Genomic DNA, 24,401 nt, shown 5'->3' with positions numbered 1-24,401 from the left:
GACGTTTAGGAATATGCCTCTTCCCTGATCCAGAAAAACATAGGCAATTTCCACTTTTGTGTTACTGAGCTCGCGGCTGTTGGTTGTGACTATTCTTGCATAAACAGAAATAAAAAGGCATTATTTTATCAAAAAAGTTTTGGGTTCTGTTGATTACTTCCGTTACGGAGATGGCTATACCCCTTCGTTCCTGCCCGCAGAAATCGCCCATTTCCCACTTTAACCATGTTACCATGAACGCGCCAGGACTCCCATTTAAATTCCAGGCCAATCCAGGCCGGAGCAGGGCGGGATTTTTCAGCCATGACGTGCGAAGTTTTCCAGCGACCCTGTCACTTCGACATCATGGCGTAGCGATGTGGACGGGCGGTGGGGTCGTACTGGTGGGCACGGAGAAGTTCAGAAACCAACTTTTGTGGATTTTTCGCAGGAAAACCCGAGGACACGACACGGTGGGAGTCTTCGAGCTGAGTTTGGGTAGGCGAGCGTCTTGAAGTTGCAGCTGTGATTTTTTTTTAGTTCCTGAAGTTGCCAGTTTAAGCTGCTGTCGTTGAGGCTCGAGCAGATACACGCGCACGTCCCTCAAAGTGGTCGTTTTATGGTCACTTTTTTTTCTTTTTTCTTTTTTTAACTTTTCATAACACCCCCACCCCACCCCCACTTTTATGTGGGGTCAGGGAGCTCAGTTGTTACTGGTAAAGTTATATTTACTTGTGTTAAACATTAACAAATGTGTTGTGAAACTTGTGTTAAAAGAAACAAATGAGCGCAAGTGTCCTGAATACACGTCTTTGGATATAACGTTAATGTTTCAACTTTACGTTAAATATCTAACAAAAGCTGACTGAAAAAAGGTTGACGGTAGTTTGACTTGCCACATCTCTAATCTCTAGACTGTGCCATTGTTTCCCAGTGCCTGAAGCTGCTGTCTCCCTCTTTTCTGTTTTTAATCTGTTTCTAAAACGTCTATTGGCTGGGTGATACCTTGACTTTAGTAGTGATGGTGTTGTCCAAGGTGATCTGACCCAGAATGTAAAGCTGACTCTGCAGTTCCTTTTAAGAGTTCTGAAGCTTAATCAGTTGTTGTGTTACACTCTTTTCGAAAGTAGCAGAAAGTAGCAGATTTGTAGCAGATTTGTCTGTGAACCAGATGCTTCCCAACAGTAAATTTTGGGGCGTGATTACTTCCTGAGTGTGGCATTTATAGTACAGATTGATTTGCTAACTTAAACTGATTACAATTAGCAGACGAAAAGGAAAGTAAGTCTTCACTCTTTGTTGTTCACACACTCCCAGGGGTCACTTTTCAGCATCTTCCTGTCTTCACTCCAGCCAAAAAAGGAAATGCAAGTAGTTTAATAAGGAAGATTGTTTAAAAAAAAAAAAAAAAAAAGTCTACTGTAGCACACAGCAGCTACTAATCTTATGTATCACATACGTGTTATTCACTGTTGAATTTGATTTCATTGCATTTGCATGAAGCGCTTCTTAGTCAAGTTAAGACACAAGTTGTGCATTTGTGAGTAATATGAAAAGAATGTGTGATTCTGTCCAACACAAATGCACTCCTGCTACGATTGTGCGCATACATACAGGCAGGAAAAGCTCTTGGAAGATTCTAATCACATGAAAATCTTTATTTTAAAAACTTAATTTCCACATTTTGGTCACTGTGTTTACATTGCTGTGTCACTAATTGCTTGAATGCCTTCAGGCCCCCCCCCCCAAGGATTTTATTTCCAGCTAGTCTAAAGATAGAGGAAAATTCCCCATCCACTTTGTACACATCTTGTTGTCGGAAGGTATAAAAGTAGGGATGATGCATTGTGGCTACTCACCGAGGTTGGAAATAGCTGCAGGTTATTCCTGCAGGTGGCTGATGAATAGCCTAAATGTACCTACACATCCAGCAAATCCCTGCAGACACAGCAGTCTTACTGCCCTGCCTGCTGATAAGTAACATAACCCTGACTCATTGCCTCAACAAACCCTCTAAAAGCACAGTTTTATCCAGGAAAAACATTGATAATCTAAGTATTTTTAGTGTCTTATATATGATAAAACACATGGTTACATCTTAGATACACTTCACTGTTATCTAAAGTAAAAGCAGTGAGTTGATTCCTTATTTTGTGCTAAATATACTGTTCCCTGTCTGAGGCAGAAGAGTTTAGTTTTTGTCATAGAAAAACTGTATAAAGGCTGAATGAGTCAAGGCCTGCATGAGTCAGAACATAGTGTCGTTATGTGGAGAGACTTGGGTCTACGCTGTCATGCCCACGGAAGTTGCCACGTTACTCAAATAAAAACAGACTAAATAAAACAAACTGTGGAATGATTTACACCTGGTTTGTAAATTTGTCTCTCTTCAAGTCTTTTCATGACAGCTCTCAACACAGAGTGCTATCAGTTGCTTGTGGCTGTAAAAACTGGCTGCTATGAAACAAGTGAGCCTGAGGCTTCTGGTTTGTTTTATGTAGCCTGTGCATGCGCTGAAGCATAGTTTACTAGTCATGCGGGACAGAGGAATTAAGATGTACTGTTTTTTTGTTTTGTTTTTTTGTCTGATGCTCTCAATGGAGCATCCAGGGAAGATGGGTTATGATGGCTCTTGTCGCCTAAAGGGACCTGAGCTGCAGGATTTGAAAAGCAATTATAATGGTCCACTCTCCCTTTTGTATTTATTATTCTCTTCATGTCTCTGTGAATTATACGGTTGTTTTCACCAAGGGGCAAGGCTGCTTTTGAATGTCTCTTTCTGTTTACTTTTGGGGTTCTTTCTAGTTTGAAAAGAGTGTGCAGGCAGGTGTAGCATTGCAATGCAGTTTTTTGGAGGAGGGGGGTTGCCTTTGTGGTGTTATGCTACTCAGTCAAAACACGCCACTATGATGAACAATAGAGCTCTCTGTTTGTCTTATGGCTGGTGTAAGTGGTGCTTATAGACAGGCAGACAGGGACACTTTGTGTTTCAGAGCAACGCTTGCTCATTGGGATTTTTGAGATGTCTCCGTTGATAGCAAACTGGCACAGATATTTTTCATGCATTAAGAAATATAAATCCACTGGAGATAAAATGAATAAGAGACCAAAATTAACTCTTTACTGTGAATAAACCTAGATCTATGAGAATTTGTTGCTGTTTGACATAGCGAGATAGAGATATAGTGATATAAATAATATATAACTGTCCTGATGAGTTCTGGGAAATTGTAATATCTTATGAAAACTTATTTTATTATTCAAGAAAAGAATCATTTGTCCCAGACATAAAAGATAACTGCTCAGTCACCTTTCTGGCTTGCTAGACAATCATCTTATGTTTACACATGACTAAAGCACCATGGAGGCTTCCTGGGACTTGAGAACAGAGTGTGTTTCCCTCTAATTAGAAATTCTTTGTGCTGAGTCCATTCTACATTCAGGATGAAGCTCTGGTAGTGCTCAGAAGGCTGTTTACACTTGTTAGGCTGACACACGGGCAGCAGGTTTCGAAGCAGCGTGTCTGGTCTTGGACTGGTGTTTGAAGTATGTTTGCTGAAGGCCATGTGCTAAACTTACCCATATTTACTTTTCTGCTGTAATAGAAAAGCTGACTCAGGTTTTTGAAGGGGATGCCCTGCAGGTCTGGATTCCAGTTTTGTCTCATCATGATCCAAACTCTGTGCTAACTGCTGTGAAATGCTGAGATATTGCCACAATAAAAGCCTTGCCTGTTTGTAGTTTTATGCATTTAAAGCGGCGCCGACAGGATGTGGGTTTTTCTTCCTTTTCTGAAAGTTGCACTAACCTTACTAATATTGGCACACAACCATATAACTATCATGAGCCCAGCAGCAAAGACAACAGGCCAGCAGTTAGGTAAACATTTCAACATCATAAATTCATCTACACTCCCCACCAAAAATATTGGAACAGTGAATCCAATCCCTTTATTTTTACTGTTGACTGAAAACACTTGCCATCTTCTGAACTTTGTTTCAGAACCAGATGTAAACACCTGGAAATAAAAGCTGAGATGTTGATGTTTATCTTTGGTCTCATAGCCATCTTTTAATGTCGAACCGAAATGTTTTCAGTCTAGAGCAAAAAGAAAGGGAAGCCCAGAGAAACTTTACGGGTCCATTAGGGGGTTCCTGCATTTAGCAGCAGCGACTGCACAAAGACCAAACCAAGCCGCTATAATAACATAATCAAAAAGTCAAATGAGACAATAACATCATTTTTCCTACTAATTTGCTGGTCATTTTGTTTCAAAATGACCCCAGCATCAGTTGATTGGTAGATGTTCATCAGTCCACTTGGATTCAAGTATCAAACAGTTAAAGGAGCACTGGCAGTAGATATGGGCAGATGTCATCTTTGGATAGAGCGGCACACATGGTTCAAGGTTCAAAACATGATGCTAACAGCCGTAACGTTCACGTAGACTCTTAACTGCTGAGGTTAGTCTGAGTTCTGCTTTATAGAGACTTAAAAAATGAAAACCATTTATTAATTTCTAAGCTGCTTATCTGCCCACTAAAACACACAACAAGTGAAATCCATCTTTGCTGATATGGTGATTAAACAAAGTGAACACCAGTTATTGGCCTTTAAATGTGTTTGCATTAACAGATCAGTGAGAGGATGAAGTCCAAGCCCACACATTATCAAACACATTAACCAGTCAAAAAATCCAAAGTCAGGCTCTGCTGTTAAAACGGTTTACAAGAGAGTGTATTAAAAATAAAATTTTAAAATGTGCACAGAATTGTAGTTGCACTATTATAGCCAATTTCACGACATGAAATATTTATACACATATAGAAACAAGAACAAATATATTCCAAACCCTGTGATTTTCTTTCGGTGGCGTGCCAGCTTTATTTGCAGAAGTGTTTTTCCCTAAAACTCGGCCTTGATTTCCTTTTTAAGGAAACATTGTAAAATTCTAAAATTCTGCCCTGCCTTTTCTAAATGTCATGTCTTTTGCAAAACTTTAAGTAAGCAGCTACTGTTTGCTGCCCGAGAGAGGCATTTTTACACACATTCAGGATTTTGCTGCTGGAAACCACTCAGCAGTTTACTGTGGACCAATGGCTTGCTGGGTCCTCTCATCTCCTCTCACCCTGCTGTGTGTTGTTGAGCCTTGTGTTTTTAGTACATGCTTATTTTACACATAATGGAAACTGTGACCACAGAAATGCTTAAATAACAGTGCTTGGTCTGTGGGTGGTTTCCATAAAGTCTGAAAATGGTGGAACATCCCAGTGTTGGGCACTCCCAGGATTTAAGGTAGCTGACTAAAGGAAGAGGTATCAGTGGGTGTTTGTGTGATGAGCGCCTCTGTTTGCATGCTTAAACGTGTACAAATTTACAGCAGTCTTTTGAACATCAGAATAGGAAGGGACTGCTGTGCTGTTTGGGCAAATACCCAAACTTGGGACACTAAAATGTATCTTAATTTCACTTCATAGTTCACTGGCTTGTTGATAGGACATTCAGAATACAAGTATTTTGGCTCAGTGGCCTAATTTATATTTTAAAGCGCATCATTCATCAATCTTACATGAGAACTCTCCTGCACTGACCCAAAGAAAGTAGAACTGAACAAAGCACACATCCACCCCCCCCTTTTTTTAAAGCTGCAAGAGACGCCTCGCTGTCTTATTCAACCACTGACTTGTTTTATACAGTCAAACCCAACTCAGATTTATGGTGTTTTACCAGCTGTTACAGTCTCTAAAGCCATGGCTCAGAGGAACCCAGCATATTAGGTGGCATAACATACTGCAGCTTAGTGAATTTTTAATGATGAAAAAATATTACTTAAAAGTAACGGCGAGAAAGCCTTGATCCAAGCAGATAGTCAGCCATTGGATTCAGTCTTCTCCTCTTAAGTCATTTTCTGTGCTCAAAGGTGATGAGGGTGAACTAAAAAGCACCCACTTTCAAACCCACCCTGATGTACTTCAAAGGTCAGTAACTGAAAATTTTGATAGTAAAGGTCAAATTTTGCATCACTTCATTAAATATGCAACAGTTTTTGCACAAAATAGTCTGATAACTCAGACCCAAACTAGTGGGAGGCACTTAAAAGATTTTTCATATTTTTTATGGAATCACAGAGTTAAAAATAATATATATACAAAAGAAGAAAGGCCAGATAGACTAGAGACACAAGAGACCAAAAAACAAAATGAAACAAACAAGAAAACACTCGCCTCTTGTGGCTTTATATGCATGCAGGTAAGCCTCCACAGCCAATCAGTAGTAGGAATGGACAAGAAGGTGAGAACAGGTTAATAAGGGTGACACAATTTGAAGGCTTGGTGCTGGCACACCAAGGTATGCATAAAACCAAGCCAAACTCAAAATATGTAATGGTTTCATCTTCTTGTACTGTAATGTCTATATGCAGCTGTTAATTATGGAAGCTTATTTCCACCACTGGGGGAAAAAAAATGCCATCACTAAGTCAAAATTTGGGTTACTAACTCAAACATCTGAGAGAATAACTTGAAAATCTGCCAGTCACTTTTTTTTTTTTTCCCCTTTCAGTGGCAGAAACAAGTTTCCATAGTTACTACCTGCTTAAAACTGTAACATTCAATAATCATTCAATAAATAAGTCAACTGAAAAAGCAGCAGAATAACTAATTTATTTTATGTTCATGAGCAAGTGATTCAGGCCTGTAGTTTAAAAATATATTAATAATCCATGACCTACAAATGAAGATATGAACCAAACTCTAGTTTCGGAGAATTGTTGTACCCTCAATTATGATGCTAATATTATTTTTTAATTTTGTTTGTTTTTTTAAACTTATTGACTGTGTTTTAAGACTGACCCTTTTACCTGATTTTATTGCTCTTTAAAGGTTTATTAGTGACTGAAGATGATGTCTGATGCCAGCGACATGTTGGCCGCTGCTCTTGAGCAGATGGATGGAATTATAGCAGGTAAAGTTCTCCCTTTAAAAAAAGCATCAACACAATTTTACCTTGACTTTTAATGTTTTTTAGAGCTTGTGATTCTTTTTTTTAAATAAGCTGTGTGAAAGCCTAAAGCAACAAAGTCTCTGATCTAGCTCTTCCAGGTTGAGTCAACATTGATAAGACCTTATCTGGTGTCTTGTTATGGCTTGTTGCACAGCTGACATTCAAGATGTCATGTGATATCTTGCGCTCTATCTAGCCTTTTTTCTTTGCTCTTTGGGGCTGTGTAACCCTAAGCCAGTGGTTCTTAAACATTTTCTGCCATGCCCCGCTTCATAAGCTGGAAAAACGTTAAAGTGGAAAAGGTCAGTTTGATAGCATCAGCAGACCTTAGGTAGAAAAATAAATGAAACAATCAAAATCTCATCCATTCAACTATATTCATTACATTTTTCTTCATAGCCCTTACCCTAGCAGTGGCTCTATGCCCAATGTCTGATTGCCACTGCTCAGAGTAATGTTACAATGCTGTTGTTTGTATATAGTCTGTGCATAAATGGATAGTTTTTTCATAGTGCAGTGTTGGTAGTTTTTAGAAACTCTGGATGTGGCTCAGAGGTATCAGTGTTTTTGAAGCTGTGCACAATCTTGTTTACAAAAGATGGTGTCGGCATCTAATTTTTTATTTATTTATTTTTTTAAAACATTTTGCACAGCATCTCAACATTTTTGGAAAATTATAATCTGTTCTTTGATCACTCTGGGAGCCCGAGCCACAAAATGATTTATGTCCCTTTCAGTGTTGCAGATAAACACTTTTCCTCAGTAAAACTTGTCAACAAACGTGACATACAGCATGAAACAACACGTCAGTGTCTGTCTCTGGATTTAGTTCTTGCTCATATTTGTTCCTGTTGTGATTCTTTTGCCTCAGGTTCCAAAGCTGTGGACTACTCCAATGGTTTGTTTGACTGCCAGTCGCCTACATCCCCTTTCATGGGTAGTTTGCGGGCGCTTCACCTTTTGGAAGACCTGAGGAGTGTCCTGGAATTGATGGACTCAGAGGAAAGGGAGAGTCTACGATGCCAGATCCCTGACTCCACAGCTGACAGTCTGGTCGAGTGGCTTCATGGTCACATGGTGAGACCTTTACATGTAGATGTTAGTCACATTGATTAGATTCATGCACAGAGATCAAGTTTATTAGCAGGTGCTTATAAATTAAAGCACACTGACCACTTTTCCCTCTTTATAGAATAGTATAACCTCAGGTCATTTTTTACTGGTAATGTCTCATAAAGTGCAAAATATAGCTCTTGTGTTGCTTTTTCTGTTTTTGAAATCAATGAAAAATGTGGGATGATAGGAGTTCTTCCTGTGATGGTTGGACATAGTCCTGCAAACCAGCTGCAGTACAGCTGGTTTGATTCTGATTGTTGTTGTGTGTCTGCTACATTAAAGCTGTATTAATGCAGAACAGCATGGGAAAATAATCCTGCATGCAAGTACACAAATGGCTTGTTTGCTAAGTGAAAACACGATTGTCGTGTTGTGCTGAGTTCCCATGGAATCCAAGTTGGATTGCCTGTGTCAGTGTCACAGCCAGTGTGCAGCAAGAAACACACTGATTTCTTGGGATTCAGAGCAGTGACTGGCTACAGGCCAGTGAGAGTTTTTGTGTAATGCTGTAACCCACTCCGTGTACAACAGAATGAATGTGGGCTCTCTATTTTCATCCATGTAAGGTTTTATTTGTCCAGGGTAAAGTGGTGTTGCTACCCAGACACTTTGATGTGAAGAATTTCAGCTGAGATTATTAGTAGACATTGAAGCCTTTCTTTCTTTTTTCTTTTTTCCTTTTTTAAATCAGCAGAAAGCATTAGCTTAATGTTGCAGATGGCTTACTTCAGTTTTTGTTTTAATCTGTTTTTTGTTTTCTCTTCTGTCCCTGCAGTCTAACGGCCACATCTCATTGGGTGGAGGTGATCACTACCAGGAGAGGCTTTCACGACTAGAGAGTGATAAGGAGTCTCTGGTGCTTCAGGTACCCACCCATCAGTGCCTCCATAATTTTACCATCTCTTCCACTGATGCAAATCTCAAAGTCATAGCTTTGGGAGCAGTTTTTCAGTCCATGGGGAGAATTTTTTTTGGTGCTCTCAGCATCTGTTTTCTATACAAATCCTGTGAAGCTCAGTGTTCTATCTCATCCATGTCTCTTCTCCCTCTCATTGGCCAGTCAAAATCAAGATAGGGCACGACTTACGATATCAACACGGTAAACAGTGGCAGGGTAGAAGTCCATTTTTGTAACCTAGCAACAGCAAGTGTTGGAAAAAGTACTTTGAAATTTAGGTCGGGGTGCCTTGACGTGAAAAAAAGCTCCTACTATGAAATATTGTTTCTAGTACTATTACCAACTGGGAGTTAAAGGGTGAAAACAGAAGCAAGGCAAAGTTTGTCTGTCATCCTTAACTCAATAAATGTGCTCGTGTTCTAAGAACCCTGAAACTGTTTGCAGTGTCATCAAATTTGTTTAGTTCTCTCCTTCATTGTTACTAGGAGCAGGGTCTCTGTATGTGTTGACTACATGGTGCTACGTCTGTGACGGGTGGGGAGTGGAAAGATTTCTCTTCTGAATTAGGAGTCCAAAAATCTATCATAGTACAAAAAAATTGAACTGATAACTGTGGATCATCAATACACTGTTCTTCAATAATTTAGCCCTCAGCTTGTTTAATATCAGACTTTGGTGTCCTTTCAAGATGAACATAAAATGTATCACCTTGTTTCCATGCAGGTCAGTGTTCTGACCGACCAGGTGGAGGCTCAGGGAGAGAAGATTCGGGATCTGGACTTGTGTTTGGATGAGCACAGGGAGAAACTCAATGCCACTGAGGAGATGCTGCAACAGGTGTTCTTGTGTTTGCTTTTCTTATATAAGATTAAGGGTGAAGCTTTTTACACACCAGAGCCCCCAAAATGGTGAAAGCCACAAATGGTCATATGGTGCACATGTGTTGGGGTGGTACCGACTTTCCACTGGAAAATCTGAGTTCATGCTCTCCTGTTAGTAAACATCTACTGTATGCGCTGCTGTGCAAAGTATACAAATGGGTGTAACAGAGTCTTTTTGTTATAATTGTCCATCATTGAGGTATTGCAGATGGTTTTTTTGTGTCTGTGCATTTATGCAACAATGACCATACTGCCAGTGCTGTTTACATTGCCATTACTGACTACAAACAGGCTGCAAAGGGTTTTTGGTAAAGGCAGGTTTCATTTGTCATTACAGGAGCTTCTGTGTAGAACTGCTCTGGAGACTCAGAAGCTCGATCTGATGTCTGAAGTGTCCAACCTCAAGCTGAAGCTGAACACCATGGAGAAGGAGCGACATGATTTTAACAGATTTAGGGACAGCGAGGTGAACCCATACTCTTTGTGTCTGCATGTTTCCTTTCTGTCTCTCTCACGCACACACGCAATAACCAAACACTGATTTATGTTGTCTAACACCGGGGTAAGAGAGGATCTTGTTTCATTATTGGTCCCAAAGTTTTTTTTGTTTTTGTTTGTTTGTTTGTTTTTTGTTTTCTGTGTTTGCTAAACTAGCCATGGAAGATATAACCACGTGATTAAAAGAAAATTTTTTTTTTTAAAAACTTAGTTAGCATTTGTCCTCTGGTCCAAGAATTTATAAAGATGTTTTCATCCATTTGTTTACCAGAAATGGAACGATCTCTGCTCCCAGAGAGACCATGCAGAATGCTTGGAAAGCTTTCAAACGCATCACGTTGTTGTTGTAGCAGGGCAGCCGTCTCTTCCACCCCACTGGAACAAAAAGCTGCTGTCCGTGTTCCGCCTCACAGAACATAAATCACTTCTTTTCTACAAGCAGCTTCCTCTTATTTTATCACTGCTGCTGCTTGGAAGCACTGCTTGGAAGAACTCCCTGAGGAATGCTCTTTAAATTAATTTGTAGTTGCTTTTTAGAAGTTTTTTTTTTTTGTTTGTTTTTTTTTTAACTGTACTGAACCAATTTTGCTGCAATAAATGACATTTGTAAGATATGAGCAGTTTAAATGATTCACTTAAACATTTAATGCCGATATGCTAAAATAAAATGTAGATGTGTTAATTAAAAGCAAATATGAAGAAAAAAATCAACCCAGTATTTTAAGTGTGACCTGCACTTTCTCTTCTTTCAGGATTTGATTCTTGAAATCAATGAGCTGCGGTACAGACTGACTGAACTGGAGAGTGAAAAACTGCAGTATGAAAAGAAACTTAAATCGACAAAGGTGAGTTATCCCAGGTCTCTTTATTGGCTGTTTATGTATTTTGAGGAGTGGTTTTGTCCTTTTAAACAGCCGAAATGTAACGTTCTGTTAAAGTCACTACTTAACTGAAATGTTTTTTCATGTCCTCTAAAAAAATAATCTCTGCACATCTTTTATGACCTGGAGGAAGTTACTCATGCCACCATATCACCTGCTATTTGTTTAGTATTATGCAACAGTCACACTAGGGAAAACAGTGGTTGGAGACCACAGGACAACCAAGATTTTTGCAACTCTGTGTAATGAATTTGCAATCTTGTTGCCTTTTGCTTCAAAAATGAGGACCAGGTGTGCGACCACTCAGCAAGTTGCCATTTTTGGTGCGTAAAGACCGCGATGAAACTGCAGTAAGTTGGAGTCAGTCTGCTGTAAGTTTAAGATTGAATGGGGTCAATTTGGAGGGTACAACCCAAATTCTCAATTCTTTATTTACATGCAATGTGTTTGTGATTTAAAATAAAATTGCAAATCTGTCAACATCTATGCCAAATCAGTTTCTGTCTATGTACACAGAAATTCACATCAAATATAAATTAATTTACATTCACAGTCCAGCCAGGAAGTCATAAATTTTAGATTTTAATTACTGTCTGTGTTTTGTTCTGCATTTACCATGTACAGCACTTTGTGACCACAGTCTGTGAAGTGCTAAATAAATAAAATGTACTTACTTTTATTGGATGTTTTATGTCTTATGTTGCAACAAACTGAAGGAGGAACTGCATCTTCACAGGTTCTACCCACAAAGTTTAAACTTTTTTTTTTTTTTTTTTTTTTTTTTTTTTAACCTTTTACCTTCTGGTTAGCAGTGCTACTTCTTTTTAATCTGCTTTAAACGTTTTCTTAGAAACTTATTTCACATTTCTTGATCTTTTATCTTCTCTCCTTCCTTTTTTTCCTCTGTTTTCTTTTTATCTTTCTTTGGCTTGTCCCTTTACTGCTAGTCATTAATGGCCAAGCTTTCTAGCCTGAAAATCAAAATGGGCCAGATGCAGTATGAGAAACAGAGGAAAGAGCACAAACTCCAGGCAATGAAGGTCTGCTTTTCCCAGGATGATTGTTGTGCTTGCTGTATGATTATGGTTTTTGACCTCTCCCTCTGGCCCTTCTTTTTTTTTCCTTCTTATTTTTTAGGCACAAAATGATTGAAATCTGGTTAGATGCCTTTTTTTTTTTTCAAGCTTCAAAAAAGAAAAAAAAAAAAAATATATATATATATATATATATAAATATATATATATATATATTCTTGCAAATAATCTGCTTAACCATGTAATACAATAAGTCAAGTGCAATGACAAATACCACTTCCTTAAGTGTGCATTTACTAGGCACCAGTTTTAGCAAACACTCATTTTTTAAACCACAGGTATGCTTTAATTTGGGGGTTTTGTCAAGAGTTGGCAGAGTTCTGTTTTTCAGTCCCTCTTTACACTTGTCCCACTCATTTCCTTTTTCTTCTTCTTTTTTTTTTTTTTTTTTTTTTTTTAAGCCACTCTATTATAACATACAATATGTCTCTGTGCTTGATTTCTGCTGTGGTCATTTAAACAGGTTTTGAATTGGCTTGTATATTTAATACCTAAACACACCCAGACATCAGTGCTTATCACCCTCCTCATACTCATTACCCTCGTTACCCAGCCTGTGTGTCATGTCAGCATCTGTGAACCCCTCTATTGTGGTTTGTTCACTTGGTGTGGGGGGAGGTGATGTCTGTGTGGGGAAATCTTCTCACTGTTGTCCTCTGCTGAACAGGAGGAACTAGCCATACTGAGGAGGCAGCTGGAGGGCAAAGATGGAGAGATGAGGAGACTACAGGATGAGACAGGCTTCAAGGCCATTGGCTCGAACGGTGCAGAGCCCACAGACAGAGGTGGGAAAGCCAGTCAGGTCACAAGCCTCATTGAAGCTGAGCATGCCTGATGTTTCATTGTTCTTATTTAAGAAACATGAATGTTTAGTTATGTCTCTGTTAAAAATAGAAGTTTTACAGCAATTTTTTTTTTTTTGCTTTAATTTCTTGTCCTATTTAGTTTCTCATCCAGATGAAACTCTTAGAAAGAGGCTGAAAGAAAAACGTAAGGGGGGTTTTTATGCTTATGATTTATTATTGCACTTAATAATTGTGCTCACCTCAACCCACATTTGCATGAACGAGCATGAGCCATCTGAACTCTGCTTGTAAATTATAACCCATTGGAGTGCTAGTACCTGACCAGAGAGCACCACATCTCAGCTGAACTTGTTTTTTTTGTTTTTGTTTTTTTAATGGCACGAATCCACAGCCATCCCTTATCACTGTGTTTTTAATGCCCAAGCTAAAACTGCCACAAGAACTGTTTGCTTTGCGTTCTCAGCAGGAATGCAGAATGAATTGTGTAGTTTGTGACCATTCAGACTGCTTACTCGTCCTTCTGGCTCATGTCTTCTTAACATTTATCGCCTCCTCTCTCTTCAATTTCCCTGCTCACACCAGCACCAAGTGTGTGTGCCCTGCTAATATATGCTGTTATTGTCCTCTTCAGTGTCTGTCTTGTACAGTCATCTTCATATCGGCGCATTTTCCCATCAGTTGTATATACTATACTGTATATTAAAAGAACAGTTTCATTTTTCACACAGTTTTCGCACATGTCCAATGTGACTCTCTGCATTAAAGTCCACATTACTAGAAGTGGCCATTAGAAGAACCTTAATACTTAATTTTAAAATGTCTAATACAGTGACAAAAGTCAAAAGCACAAGTCTCTTTCAAGTCTTTATTAAACAGAACTTGTAAACAATCACAGTGCTGGTGAGGAAGGAAAAAAAAAAGTGAGGTCCTGGATTTAATAACTGGTCAAACTTTATTCTAGTAGTAACCTTAAATAATTGTTTGTGGCTGCAGACTAGACCTGTATAATGTTTAGCAGGCATCTCTTTTTTTTTTTTTTTTTTTTTTAAACCTCTTCAGGTTATTCTGCTGCTTTTCAATCAGGTTCATTCCAGAAGTTGGATTTTCTTTGTAGTCATTCTTTAGCAGATTTATCTAAATATTTTGGCCCTTTGTCTCACTGTCCAGTTTTCACAGCACTTTAGCTGGCAGACAGCCACACTGGCATCCTGTAAGATACAGTACTGTGCAAAAGTCCTGGTCCACCCCTCATTTCTTTGTTTTGCTGCCACAGAGCTGGACTTTTTTTTTTTTGTTTGTTTGGGTGTTTTTTGTTTTTGTGTTTTTGTTTTGTTTTTGTTTTTTTGTTTTTTTTGGGGGGGGGGTGAAATTTTGGAGAAATGCTATACATTGATATTTACCTTTTAATTCTTAACTCCTTTATTCCTTGGCTAAGTCTTTTGAAACTTGATGTGAGTGCTCAATATGCAAAGCTACAACATTTATTTTCAGGTTTTTGTCTTTTTTTTGTTTGTTTTGTTTGTTTTTTACCAATTTTTTTTTACATTTTGAAGATCAACGGTACATTGATGTTTAACTTCAATGGCTACTTCTCCCTTATTTATTGGCTATTCATTGGGAAAATCTTTACAAAACACTGCAGATGTGAATTTCTGATTTTTGACTTTATTTTTTACTACTGCAAACTGATGTTGATTTGATATGGTTCCTTTACCGTTTTGGGGTTTCTACACTGAAGTAGAAATTGCAAACTCACGTATCAAAAATGATACACTAGGGGTTAGGGGGTTAACAGTGTGTGGAAAAGTGAAACTGTTCAACATGTAAAATACCTGCTCACATGATACTATTTTACTTTAACTTTTGGTTTCTAAAAAGCAGTGTGGCCGTGATGTTGCTGGACTGACAGTCTGTAATCTTGCACCCTGTATGTTAAATTTTATGTATCCCACATTTTCACACCCTCTGACTTCTCACCAGGAACTCTTTCAGAAATCTCTTTCTTTCCTCTCTAGATGTGGAAGTCCAGAGAATGAAGAAGGCAGTGGAGTCTTTGATGGCAGCAAATGAAGAAAAGGTACATTTAACAATCTGTGATTCACTTTGTATCACATCTCAGTAGTCCAGCACCTCCAGGAAAAGAAAACTGACCTCATTTTGCTTTTTTTAAACTTGCCTTTTCCTTTGCAGGATCGTAAGATTGAGGAACTGAAGCAGTCACTTCTGCGCTACAAGAAAGTTCAAGATATGGTGATGTCGGTGCAGGGAAAGAAAGGTTAGACTTCCATAGAGGAAACAATGAATTGTCACAGTCTGAAAAATGCCCTTTTTTGTTTTTTGATAAATTTGCCCTTATTGGTGTTTAAAAGATGCATTTTAAGCATTAATTGGCAACCACACAGACCCTTAAAGCAACATTTTATATTTGTCTATCTCAGAGAAGACGAAGGATAACGAGCATGTTGACGGTCCTGGTGATGGATCCATTCCAGTCCCAGCCATCACACCATTTGTGGAGTCAGAAAATCAAGAAGTCACAGATGTTGAACAACTGAGAAGGAAGAGCCCAGATGAGGTTTGCACAGCACAGTAGTTGTTAGTTGACTGTAAAGGTAAAGACCAAATATACAGCAGCTTGAAGAAATGTTATTGCTATTTTATTATTCAACAGAACATGAGATTTTTAATTCTTTTTGCCCGCTCCCCTGGAGCAACTTCACATCTCATTAAACTCTAAAATGCTCAGGAAAACACTCACACTCTCAAATATTTCACATTAATTTCACTCCTTTGGAAATGAGTGGTGAAGGGCTTGACAGCCAATTAGTTGAATAACATCTTCTGTCAGATCTCTGTGTGCAGATTAAGATTGTTCTCATGGATCCAGAAGAATATTTAAGACAAAGTTTTAAGGCAATGGGCACTTTGTTTTTAAAACTCTATCTTCTTTTGTCATTCTGAACCCCACTTAGCTGGAGAGCCCCAGTGGACTAAGTGACGAGCCCTCGCCTACGCCCAGCCCCTCTGACCGAGAGAGAGAGTCAGAGTCTGCACCAGCAGATGTAGAAAGGTGAAATATGTCATTGCTTGTCATACATTTTTTGTTTGTTTTTTTCCTTTTAAGTATATTTATAATTTAACCAAAACAATAAATAAACAACCCATGAACAACAGATGCCAAATAAGCGAACAAAGGACAAATGAAAACATGGCAATGCACACTTCATAAATAAGTTTTTCATCCTGTGTTAATGTTTCTAGTGCAAGGTTCAAAGTCATTTCGTATCCAGTGGGTCCCATTTGATGAGGTACTGTTCTGCATACATTGGTTGTAGCGGGTGGTTATTTAAATTACTGTTGCCTTTTTATCACCTCAAAGTAGTCTGGCTGCTCTCCTCTGACATTTTTATCCAGAGAACTGCTGCTCACTGGATAGTTTCTTTTTTTGGACCATTCTCTGTAAACCCTAGAGATGGATATGTGGGGAAAATCCCAGTAGTTCAGCAGTTTGTGAAATGCTCTGACCAGCCTGTCTGGCACCAGCAACCATGCCATGTTCAAAGTCACATGATTGGCTGACATTTGCAATAATGAGCAACTGAATGGGTGTGCCTCATAAAGTGGATTCTGATAAGATGCTCTTAAGTCCTTTGTCATCATTATTTCAACAGGTGGTGTGACCTCTGCAGTTGGCTAATGTATTTTGTAATAAAAATGTCAATGGCTTATTTATGTTTATAGTGTGAATAAATGCAACGCTTTATCAAATGCAAAACTATTCTGTAGAATTTGAGTCTTTCCAGTGAAACTAATGATGCTGGTTAGTGCAGCATCATTAGCATCTGTAGGTCCATGTCGTGTTGCACCACATTTTTTTTTACATATCACTGAGTGCTTATTCTCATCTGGTTTCCTGTCACACTCCAGTGCAAAATGAGTACAATGCTATCTTTTCATTAGTATATAAGGCATGGTATTGTGCATTCAAGTAAGGAGGGGGGGGGGGGGGGGGGTGCGTCCAAGGGTTGGTCATCTCCTGTGCAAGGCAGAGGATAGATTAAAAAGAATAAAATAGAAAAAAAATTATTTATCCAGTTTTTAACAAAATCCGGTTTAGCATGACATCTTCAACACTTGAAAGCATTGGGGGGGGGTTAGTGACACAAATTAGTTTTTTTTTTTTTAATTGTGAATGTATACTTGCATGCTTATTGGTACATGTGCTAAGTATTAAGACATAATAATATTAGAATGATTCTCATGTAACACTGCCATGGTTCATCTAAACCATTCACTTGAAACATGCTGCTGCAGTCCTTGTAAGCAGGCTGACACATGTTTTGTTCATTTCCTGCAGTCATTAGAGTGTTAGGAAGTGTCTGAGTGTGTCACGGTGCTTCATAATATCCTGTAAATGCAAACTGCTCCTTCTCAGGATCTTTCAATTACATCATAAGCAAAGTATTATGTTTAAAGTGATTTTGCTTTGTCCTTTTAGCAGTCAAGATGACACAAAGACTGTGAGCCAGGAAAACCTTGATGGGAGCAAAAATGAGAAGGTATGAGAAGAAAAGATATTTGGAAAAACTTCAAACTAATTTGATCATGGTATTGTCAATTTTTGTTTGTTTTTTTTCCCCTCCCTAATTTTCCTTAAACCTGCTTTGCCAGTCTAATCCAATTTTCTTCTACATTTGGATGGTCTTTATTTTATTTATCTGGCATAGTATGTGTAAGTACAGTTTATGTATGCAAGTAATTTTTGTTCTCTCAGAAAACAAGTGAGGAGATCAGTAAGCTCAGTGAAAAGCCACCCATGAATCCTTCTGCCACCTTACCAGCCACCATAGACGACGATGCCTTTGGCTCAAGAAAGGCTCGTTCGTCTTTTGGAAAGGGTTTCTTCAAGATCCGTGGAGGCAAGAAGACAGCTGGTAGCCCAAACCTTGGTAAGAGCAAACCAAAGGATTTGGCTCATGGATTTTGTGGAATTTTGTATTGTTCAGCTGTTTGGCAAGAAAATATTACCATGTAGTAGACCTTTTTTTTTTTTTTTTCCTCCCTTCCTCTCTTCCACCAAGGACACATTTTTATTTTCCCAAGACACACCCATGGAGTACACTATATGGACCAAGACCATAATTTACAGCCCACAGGCTGTGGTCCCCGTTTAATTATGGAACTGTTTCTGCGCTGCTGTTTGTCCTCCGTTATGTGGATGTGCCTTGTGTTTTGTTTTGTTTTGTGTGTATTGTACACTTGTATGTCTGCGTCCCACCTCCCCAATCCTGTTATTATTTCAATGATAATTTCTGCCCTCTTGTTCTTTTTTTTTTTCTGTTGGAACATGTCTTGTGTTGTGTGCGCTTTGTAACACATGAAGACCGCAGCAGGAGTGCGAGTGCGCCTATGCTAGGTACAGTATAGACCCCAAGTCGCTGTAGAGTTGTATTAGTTCTCCAGAGAAAGCAAAGTGCTGAATATGTCCTTATCCCTGTCTGCATTTTCTAATCTCATCCATTCACCTGGCATTTTCTTTGAGTTTAATATATTTTACTAGCTGCAGTACTTTTACACTGACAGCCTCATTCTGTCCTTTGTTGCACAAACCTCTGTCCAACAGTCTGTGTACGTTGCGTGTGCTGTAGTGTACATAGATTTTTGCCATGTCCCTGCATGTTTTTGCCTATGCTTTTTTTTGTTTTTGTTTGTTTGTTTCTGTCAAAGCCTTCCACAAGCACAAAGCTGTGCTGAGATCCAGATTATTCGATAAAATAATTCAAATGGATCCTGAAGGCCACTGCAAATCTAAATCAATATATATATTTTTTTTTTTTCCTTCAGGCAGTGAGCAGTCTGTCTAATGCATGCATTCCAGAGAGCTTATCGCTTTGCTCATCACAGTGACCTCTCAGGAGTCGTCATGTGTCTGTCTCAGGGTTTTCTGGCTCTCTGCACTGACCCTGTGCAGCAGCTTTGTCTCCAGTGATCACTGTTTGTCCACCACACTGATGTTCATGATGCTGATGATGTTCTGTTGCCTTTGTTTGTACAGCTGAAACAGAGCGACAGGGTACTGACCATCTCGATCTGGCTGTACTGCCACAGAGGTCAACTAACAGCGACAGCACGCACACACTCCCCACAACCCCAGAAAGCAGGAAAAAATCCAAAGGAATAAAGAAGCTCTTTGGGAAGTGAGTAGAAAACTTGTAAACTTTCTCTCTGAGTTTATTTTTTGAAGTATTTATGTTTAATGCCTTATTGTTCAGGTTAAAAAGGAGCCAGTCTACCACATTTAACTTGGATGACAATCTACCAGAGGGTGAGTTCAAGCGAGGAGGAGTGCGTGCCACAGCAGGCCCCAGACTGGGTTGGTCTCGTGACCTTCAAAGAGTCAACAAGTGAGTCTGTGCATTCAGCATGAATAATGAAAGTCACAATGTGGTTTCCTGGTTTTGAATCTCTATTGTACAGTGAAATGTAGTGATGATGAAGATGTTTGATAAAGCAGCCCTTGTTTGTATAGTAAAGACACAAGTGCATCTACAATTAATTTACTTCCACTACTTTAATTAACTCTTCTTTTTTCTTCCTTAGTGATGTAGATGCTCCCTTTGCACGGTGGTCAAAGGATCAGGTGTGCGACTGGCTGCAAGAGCAGGGGCTTGGACTTTATGTGAACATGGCTCGTGTGTGGATCTCCTCTGGACAGACCCTGCTACAGGCCTCGCAGCAGGACCTGGAGAGGGTGCGATGAAGCAGAAGAATTTAATAAGTTTACCAACGCTGGCAGAAAAGCAAAGTATTCTTGCAATGAAGTTCCTGTGTAGTACCTGGGGAATGTTGTGTGTGTAATCCTCACTCTTCTTTTTGTGGATATTCAGGAGCTGGGCATCAAACACCCGCTGCACAGAAAGAAGCTCCAGCTGGCTCTGCAGGCCCTCGGCTCGGAGGAGGAGGACAATAAGGGAAAGCTGGACTACAACTGGGTGACAAGTAAGTACCAGCTACTAGTCGAAGGCATGAGTCCACATAGCTGGCCTGTTGTTATGTGTTTTACTTTATATTCTCCTCAAGTTAATGCTTGATTAAGTTCTTTCCCCTTCCACCCAGGATGGTTGGATGATATCGGCCTCCCTCAGTATAAGACCCAGTTTGATGAGGGAAGAGTCGACGGTCGCATGCTACACTACATGACAGTGGTGAGTGTTGACAAGAGATGCGCACGCCCTTCACAGACCCTGTGGAGAAGATGGCCTGATGACTCCAGTGTCATCTCATGTTAGTGTTACTGCCGAAACCTCCACTGGTGATGGGGAAATCTCACCAGATGACCAGTCACAAACATGAAGAGGTCTATAGCAACATAAGTCTTCACATACAAACATTTTTTCATGTCATGTTATGAAATAGCAGCTAAGAAAAACACCAAGGGGGAATTTCTTTTTAGTTCCAGCCCTTCTGTTTTGGCTTCACAGCAGACTTAAACCCTCCTTGTGTTAACAAATAACCAGTTTCATGAAATGTAACAGCATTTTCTTATGTGGCCCTCATATGTTGTCCCCTAATAAGCTTTAATTACTCTTCCTTAGATGTACCCAGTTCTTAGACATGTTGTTTTAGCTTCACTCTTTCATCTTTAGCCCTAGTTTTGTAAAACATATCTTGTATGGAAATTTGTCTCTGCCACTGGAAAAAAATTACAATAGCTCAAAAAATTTCAAGTTATTTTCTAAATTTTGAGAAGTTTGAGTTATGGATGGTGACCCCACCAGCACCACCAATGAGACAAGCTTAATAGACTTGGGAGCAAGTAAAGGACAAAAAAACAAACAAACAGCAAATAGCCTCTCAGTGCTCTTCATAGAAAGGCAGTGAGACCCCCTTGCAGCCTGTGAACTGCACTCCATGGCACCTTTAAATATTTTCCCAGAGAACTGTTTGGTTGGTATGCCGTACTTATAAAAAGCTCTGATCTGTTATTTCAAACGTAACCTTTTTCTGGAGCAGGTTAGGTGTGCAGCATAAGTTACCATAGCGATATATCACTCAGAAGTGATCTGGTATGATTAAACTGAAAGCTCATGGTTAAACCTGAAGTTATCCTTAATCCCAAGTTGTGCTTTGTGTACAACTTGGGATTGTCTCACCCGCTGTGATATTTGTGACAACACTGAACCCTCTGTTGCTGTTCAAGCTCCAAATTCTTCAGAGTTTGTTGTACCTTTTAACAGTGACGGGCTGTTCTTTTATGATTTAAGGGTAATAATCACTGTTCAGTGAACTTTGTTTGCATTTTAGAGCAAATCACTCATGTTTTTCCTTGTCCATCAGGATGACCTGCTTTCCCTGAAGGTGGGCAGCGTGCTACATCACCTCAGTATCAAGAGAGCTATTCAAGTTCTCCGACTCAACAACTACGAGCCCAACTGCCTACGTCGTCGACCATCAGATGAGGTGCGTTCATTTTAACAGTCAGTGGAGAAATGATTTGACAAGGCAGAGCAGCCTGTTCTGCAGTTTAGCACACTAACTTTACAACTTATAGCTATGTGTAAACAAACCGTGCTTCTGGTTTGTACTTTGTCTGTAGAGCAATATTTCACCAGCAGAGATTTCCCAGTGGACCAACCACAGGGTGATGGAATGGCTGAGGTCTGTGGATCTTGCTGAATATGCTCCTAACCTGAGAGGCAGCGGCGTTCATGGGGGCCTAATGGTGAGAGATTTGGGTGTTCATTTTTCTGAATAACATATATTCTCCTTAGTTGTGTCCACTTCTAATGCACCAAATGTCTGCTCAGGTTCTGGAGCCACGATTCAATGTGGAGACAATGGCTTTGCTGCTAAATATCCCCCCCAACAAGACTCTGCTTCGTCGTCACCTTGCCACACATTTCAACCTGCTCATTGGCTCAGAGGCCCAGCAGCTCAAACAGGAGTGTCTCGAAAACCCAGACTACATTTTGCTTACTGCCACCACTAAGGTCAAGGTAATGCATGAGTTCCCATGGACAGACAGTCCATTTTTAGAGATAGTACTACAAGTACTTTTCATAGAGTACTTGTGATTCCAAAGGTAGAGAATGCTTTTTCCTATCTTTTTTTTTTTTTTTTCTAAAGATAACAAGATCATAATGATGTTAAGGTTTATACTTTCTCATGGAAATCAAATGTACCCAAATAGTAAAGTAAAGAAATATTTAAAAGATATTTAGTGACTAAAGTTGGCTTTAAGTTGTGAATTTTTTTTTTTTTTTTTTTTTTTTTTTTTTTTTTACTTGTAAAATGGAGGTTGGTATTTGTGCTTTTGTGTGTGAGTATATGTAATCAGTCCTCTCTGTCTTGGTTCACGCCAGCCAAAGAAACTGTCATTCAGTAACTTTGGCAGCCTGAAGAAGAAAAAGCAGGATGAGAACGAGGAGTACGTGTGCCCAATGGACGTGGAGATGCCAAAGGGTCGAAGCTTCCAGAAAGGTTTCGAGCTCCAAATCTATGAAGATGACCTTGACCGGCTAGAACAGGTGAGCTTCAGAGCTTTTTAAATATTAAACAAAACAGTAATTTTTATTCTGAAATCTACTCGTGTTTAATGCCTTCACAGATGGAGGACTCTGAGGGAACTGTGAGACAGATTGGAGCTTTCTCTGAGGGCATTCAGAATCTGACGGTAAGAACCCATTGGGGTTAACTGGAAACATAATACTCATTGATTACTGTTTCAGTAGCTTTTGGTCGTGAACTTAATGCTTTGCTCTCTTTTACCAGAGCATGCTGAAAGATGATGAATTCTTCAAAGAGATTTCCAATTCGCCGAACCCCAGCGTAACCGATGAGGAGTCCAACGCGTGAGATTTTCAGCATCAGACCTGGTCCTGCTGTGAATGAAACTCTGTGCCAACAATCTCCACTTGCACACACTTGTCTCAAAAAACCCCAAGAATGCTCCCACATTTGCCACATTTTTAGTGTTACATTCAAACAAGAGCCAAAAGTATTGGTGTCGTGTCTTGTTGTTTTTTAAATGTTAAAGCCTACAGGCCAGAGGCCACTTTCACTCCTGAACTTTGTCTCATTACTGTCGTCTGATGTCAGAGGGAACATTTAGGACAACACCACTGTTTGCTTGCCAGCTGGTTTCTGGAGATATTTTTATTGTGTTACATAGAGACACCTCTCCGTTTAACACAGAAGTGAAAACCAGCAAAAAAACAAACAAAAAAAAAAACTCTAGAAAATGCCAATATAGATTTGATTTATATCTTGACTTACCTTCTGACTGTGGCTGTGACCACTGAGACTGTGGTGTTTACATACTGAAGTTGGTGTAAAGCAAAAAAAAAAAAACCTCCAAAACAGCTGCTATGTTTTCTACACAACTGAACCCTGCTAATGAAATGATAATGGTCTTAAATATTTTGATCCTATTACTCATACATTTACACATGTTCATATACAGTAAGAAGCAAAAATATTGCTGCATGGTTTGAAACTCCAACACATTCATATAAGAGCTTGACTGTCTATATATATAAAAATATTTGGGGTTTTTTTGTTTTTTTTTTTGTTTTTTTGTTTTTTTTTTTGTTTTTTTTTACACACATGCAATTATTAAGAACAATAAAGTAATTTAAATACGTTTGGTATTTTCTTTAAAGAGAAGAGTGTGCTTGTGTCTCATAACAAGGGGTCTGTTAAGCATTGGTTTTATTTTTCAGTTATTTAAAAAGTCCAGAATGAAGGGAAACCAGAGTTTAGGGCTAAAGTAATTCACTAATACCAGTTGCACTCTTCTGTATTTCTGTCACTGCTCAGCTTTGATGATGATGGCAGATGTTTGGAGATGTCAGAATAAGCTCTACACAACTACTCTGCAATCAGGATTTCAGATTCAAGCTTTCATTCAACAACCAAAACCTTCAGAAACCAAGACTTTATTCATGATGCCAAAATTTGAATTGTCACAAACCCTTGAACACTCAGTGCTGGAGTCCAGTCTTTATGGCATCCATACCTGATCTTAACTATGTGAAGTGGCACAAAATCTGAATACTGCTGAGTTTGGGAGGGTGACCTGTTGTGCATCTTTTAGCAGATCTAAATCACACTATGGGTGACACAGGAGATGCACCTTCTGTACATTATCAAGAGCTCAAACCACAAGTAAAAATGAAGCCATAGAAACCAGACTAGGTCATTCCTCTCTTTTATACATTTATAAAATATTTTAAAAGTTGGTCCAC

At 39.2% G+C, this 24,401-nt stretch overlaps 1 protein-coding gene across 4 annotated transcripts; it reads left to right on the top strand.

The window, feature by feature from the left end:
* The first annotated feature begins 308 nt into the window (after positions 1-308).
* ppfibp1b (PPFIA binding protein 1b) lies at positions 309-23,391 on the top strand. Of its 4 annotated transcripts, XM_030731007.1 has the most exons (28): positions 309-477; positions 6,861-6,942; positions 7,853-8,058; positions 8,873-8,962; positions 9,719-9,832; positions 10,214-10,342; positions 11,127-11,219; positions 12,203-12,295; positions 13,017-13,134; positions 13,295-13,339; positions 15,171-15,232; positions 15,346-15,430; positions 15,594-15,730; positions 16,128-16,225; positions 17,654-17,714; positions 17,930-18,104; positions 18,539-18,571; positions 19,211-19,352; positions 19,428-19,559; positions 19,756-19,906; positions 20,043-20,154; positions 20,272-20,360; positions 21,493-21,615; positions 21,752-21,877; positions 21,963-22,151; positions 22,518-22,682; positions 22,763-22,828; positions 22,927-23,391. In XM_030731007.1, the coding sequence occupies exons 2-28, from the start codon at positions 6,879-6,881 to the stop codon at positions 23,008-23,010; spliced, it is 2,982 nt and encodes a 993-aa protein (XP_030586867.1). In that variant the 5' UTR covers positions 309-477; positions 6,861-6,878; the 3' UTR covers positions 23,011-23,391. The 4 variants fall into 4 exon arrangements, with proteins under 4 accessions (XP_030586867.1, XP_030586869.1, XP_030586870.1 ...); XM_030731009.1 differs by lacking the exon at positions 12,203-12,295 and having other exon boundaries at positions 310-477; XM_030731010.1 differs by lacking the exons at positions 12,203-12,295; positions 13,295-13,339 and having other exon boundaries at positions 310-477.
* The last annotated feature ends 1,010 nt before the right edge of the window (positions 23,392-24,401 follow it).

This window comes from Archocentrus centrarchus, chromosome 6, assembly GCF_007364275.1.
Source record: "Archocentrus centrarchus isolate MPI-CPG fArcCen1 chromosome 6, fArcCen1, whole genome shotgun sequence".
In the NCBI taxonomy this organism is placed as follows: Eukaryota; Metazoa; Chordata; class Actinopteri; order Cichliformes; family Cichlidae; genus Archocentrus; species Archocentrus centrarchus.
Note: the sequence above shows the minus strand (reverse complement) of the source record. Positions and strands in the feature narration are given on the sequence as shown.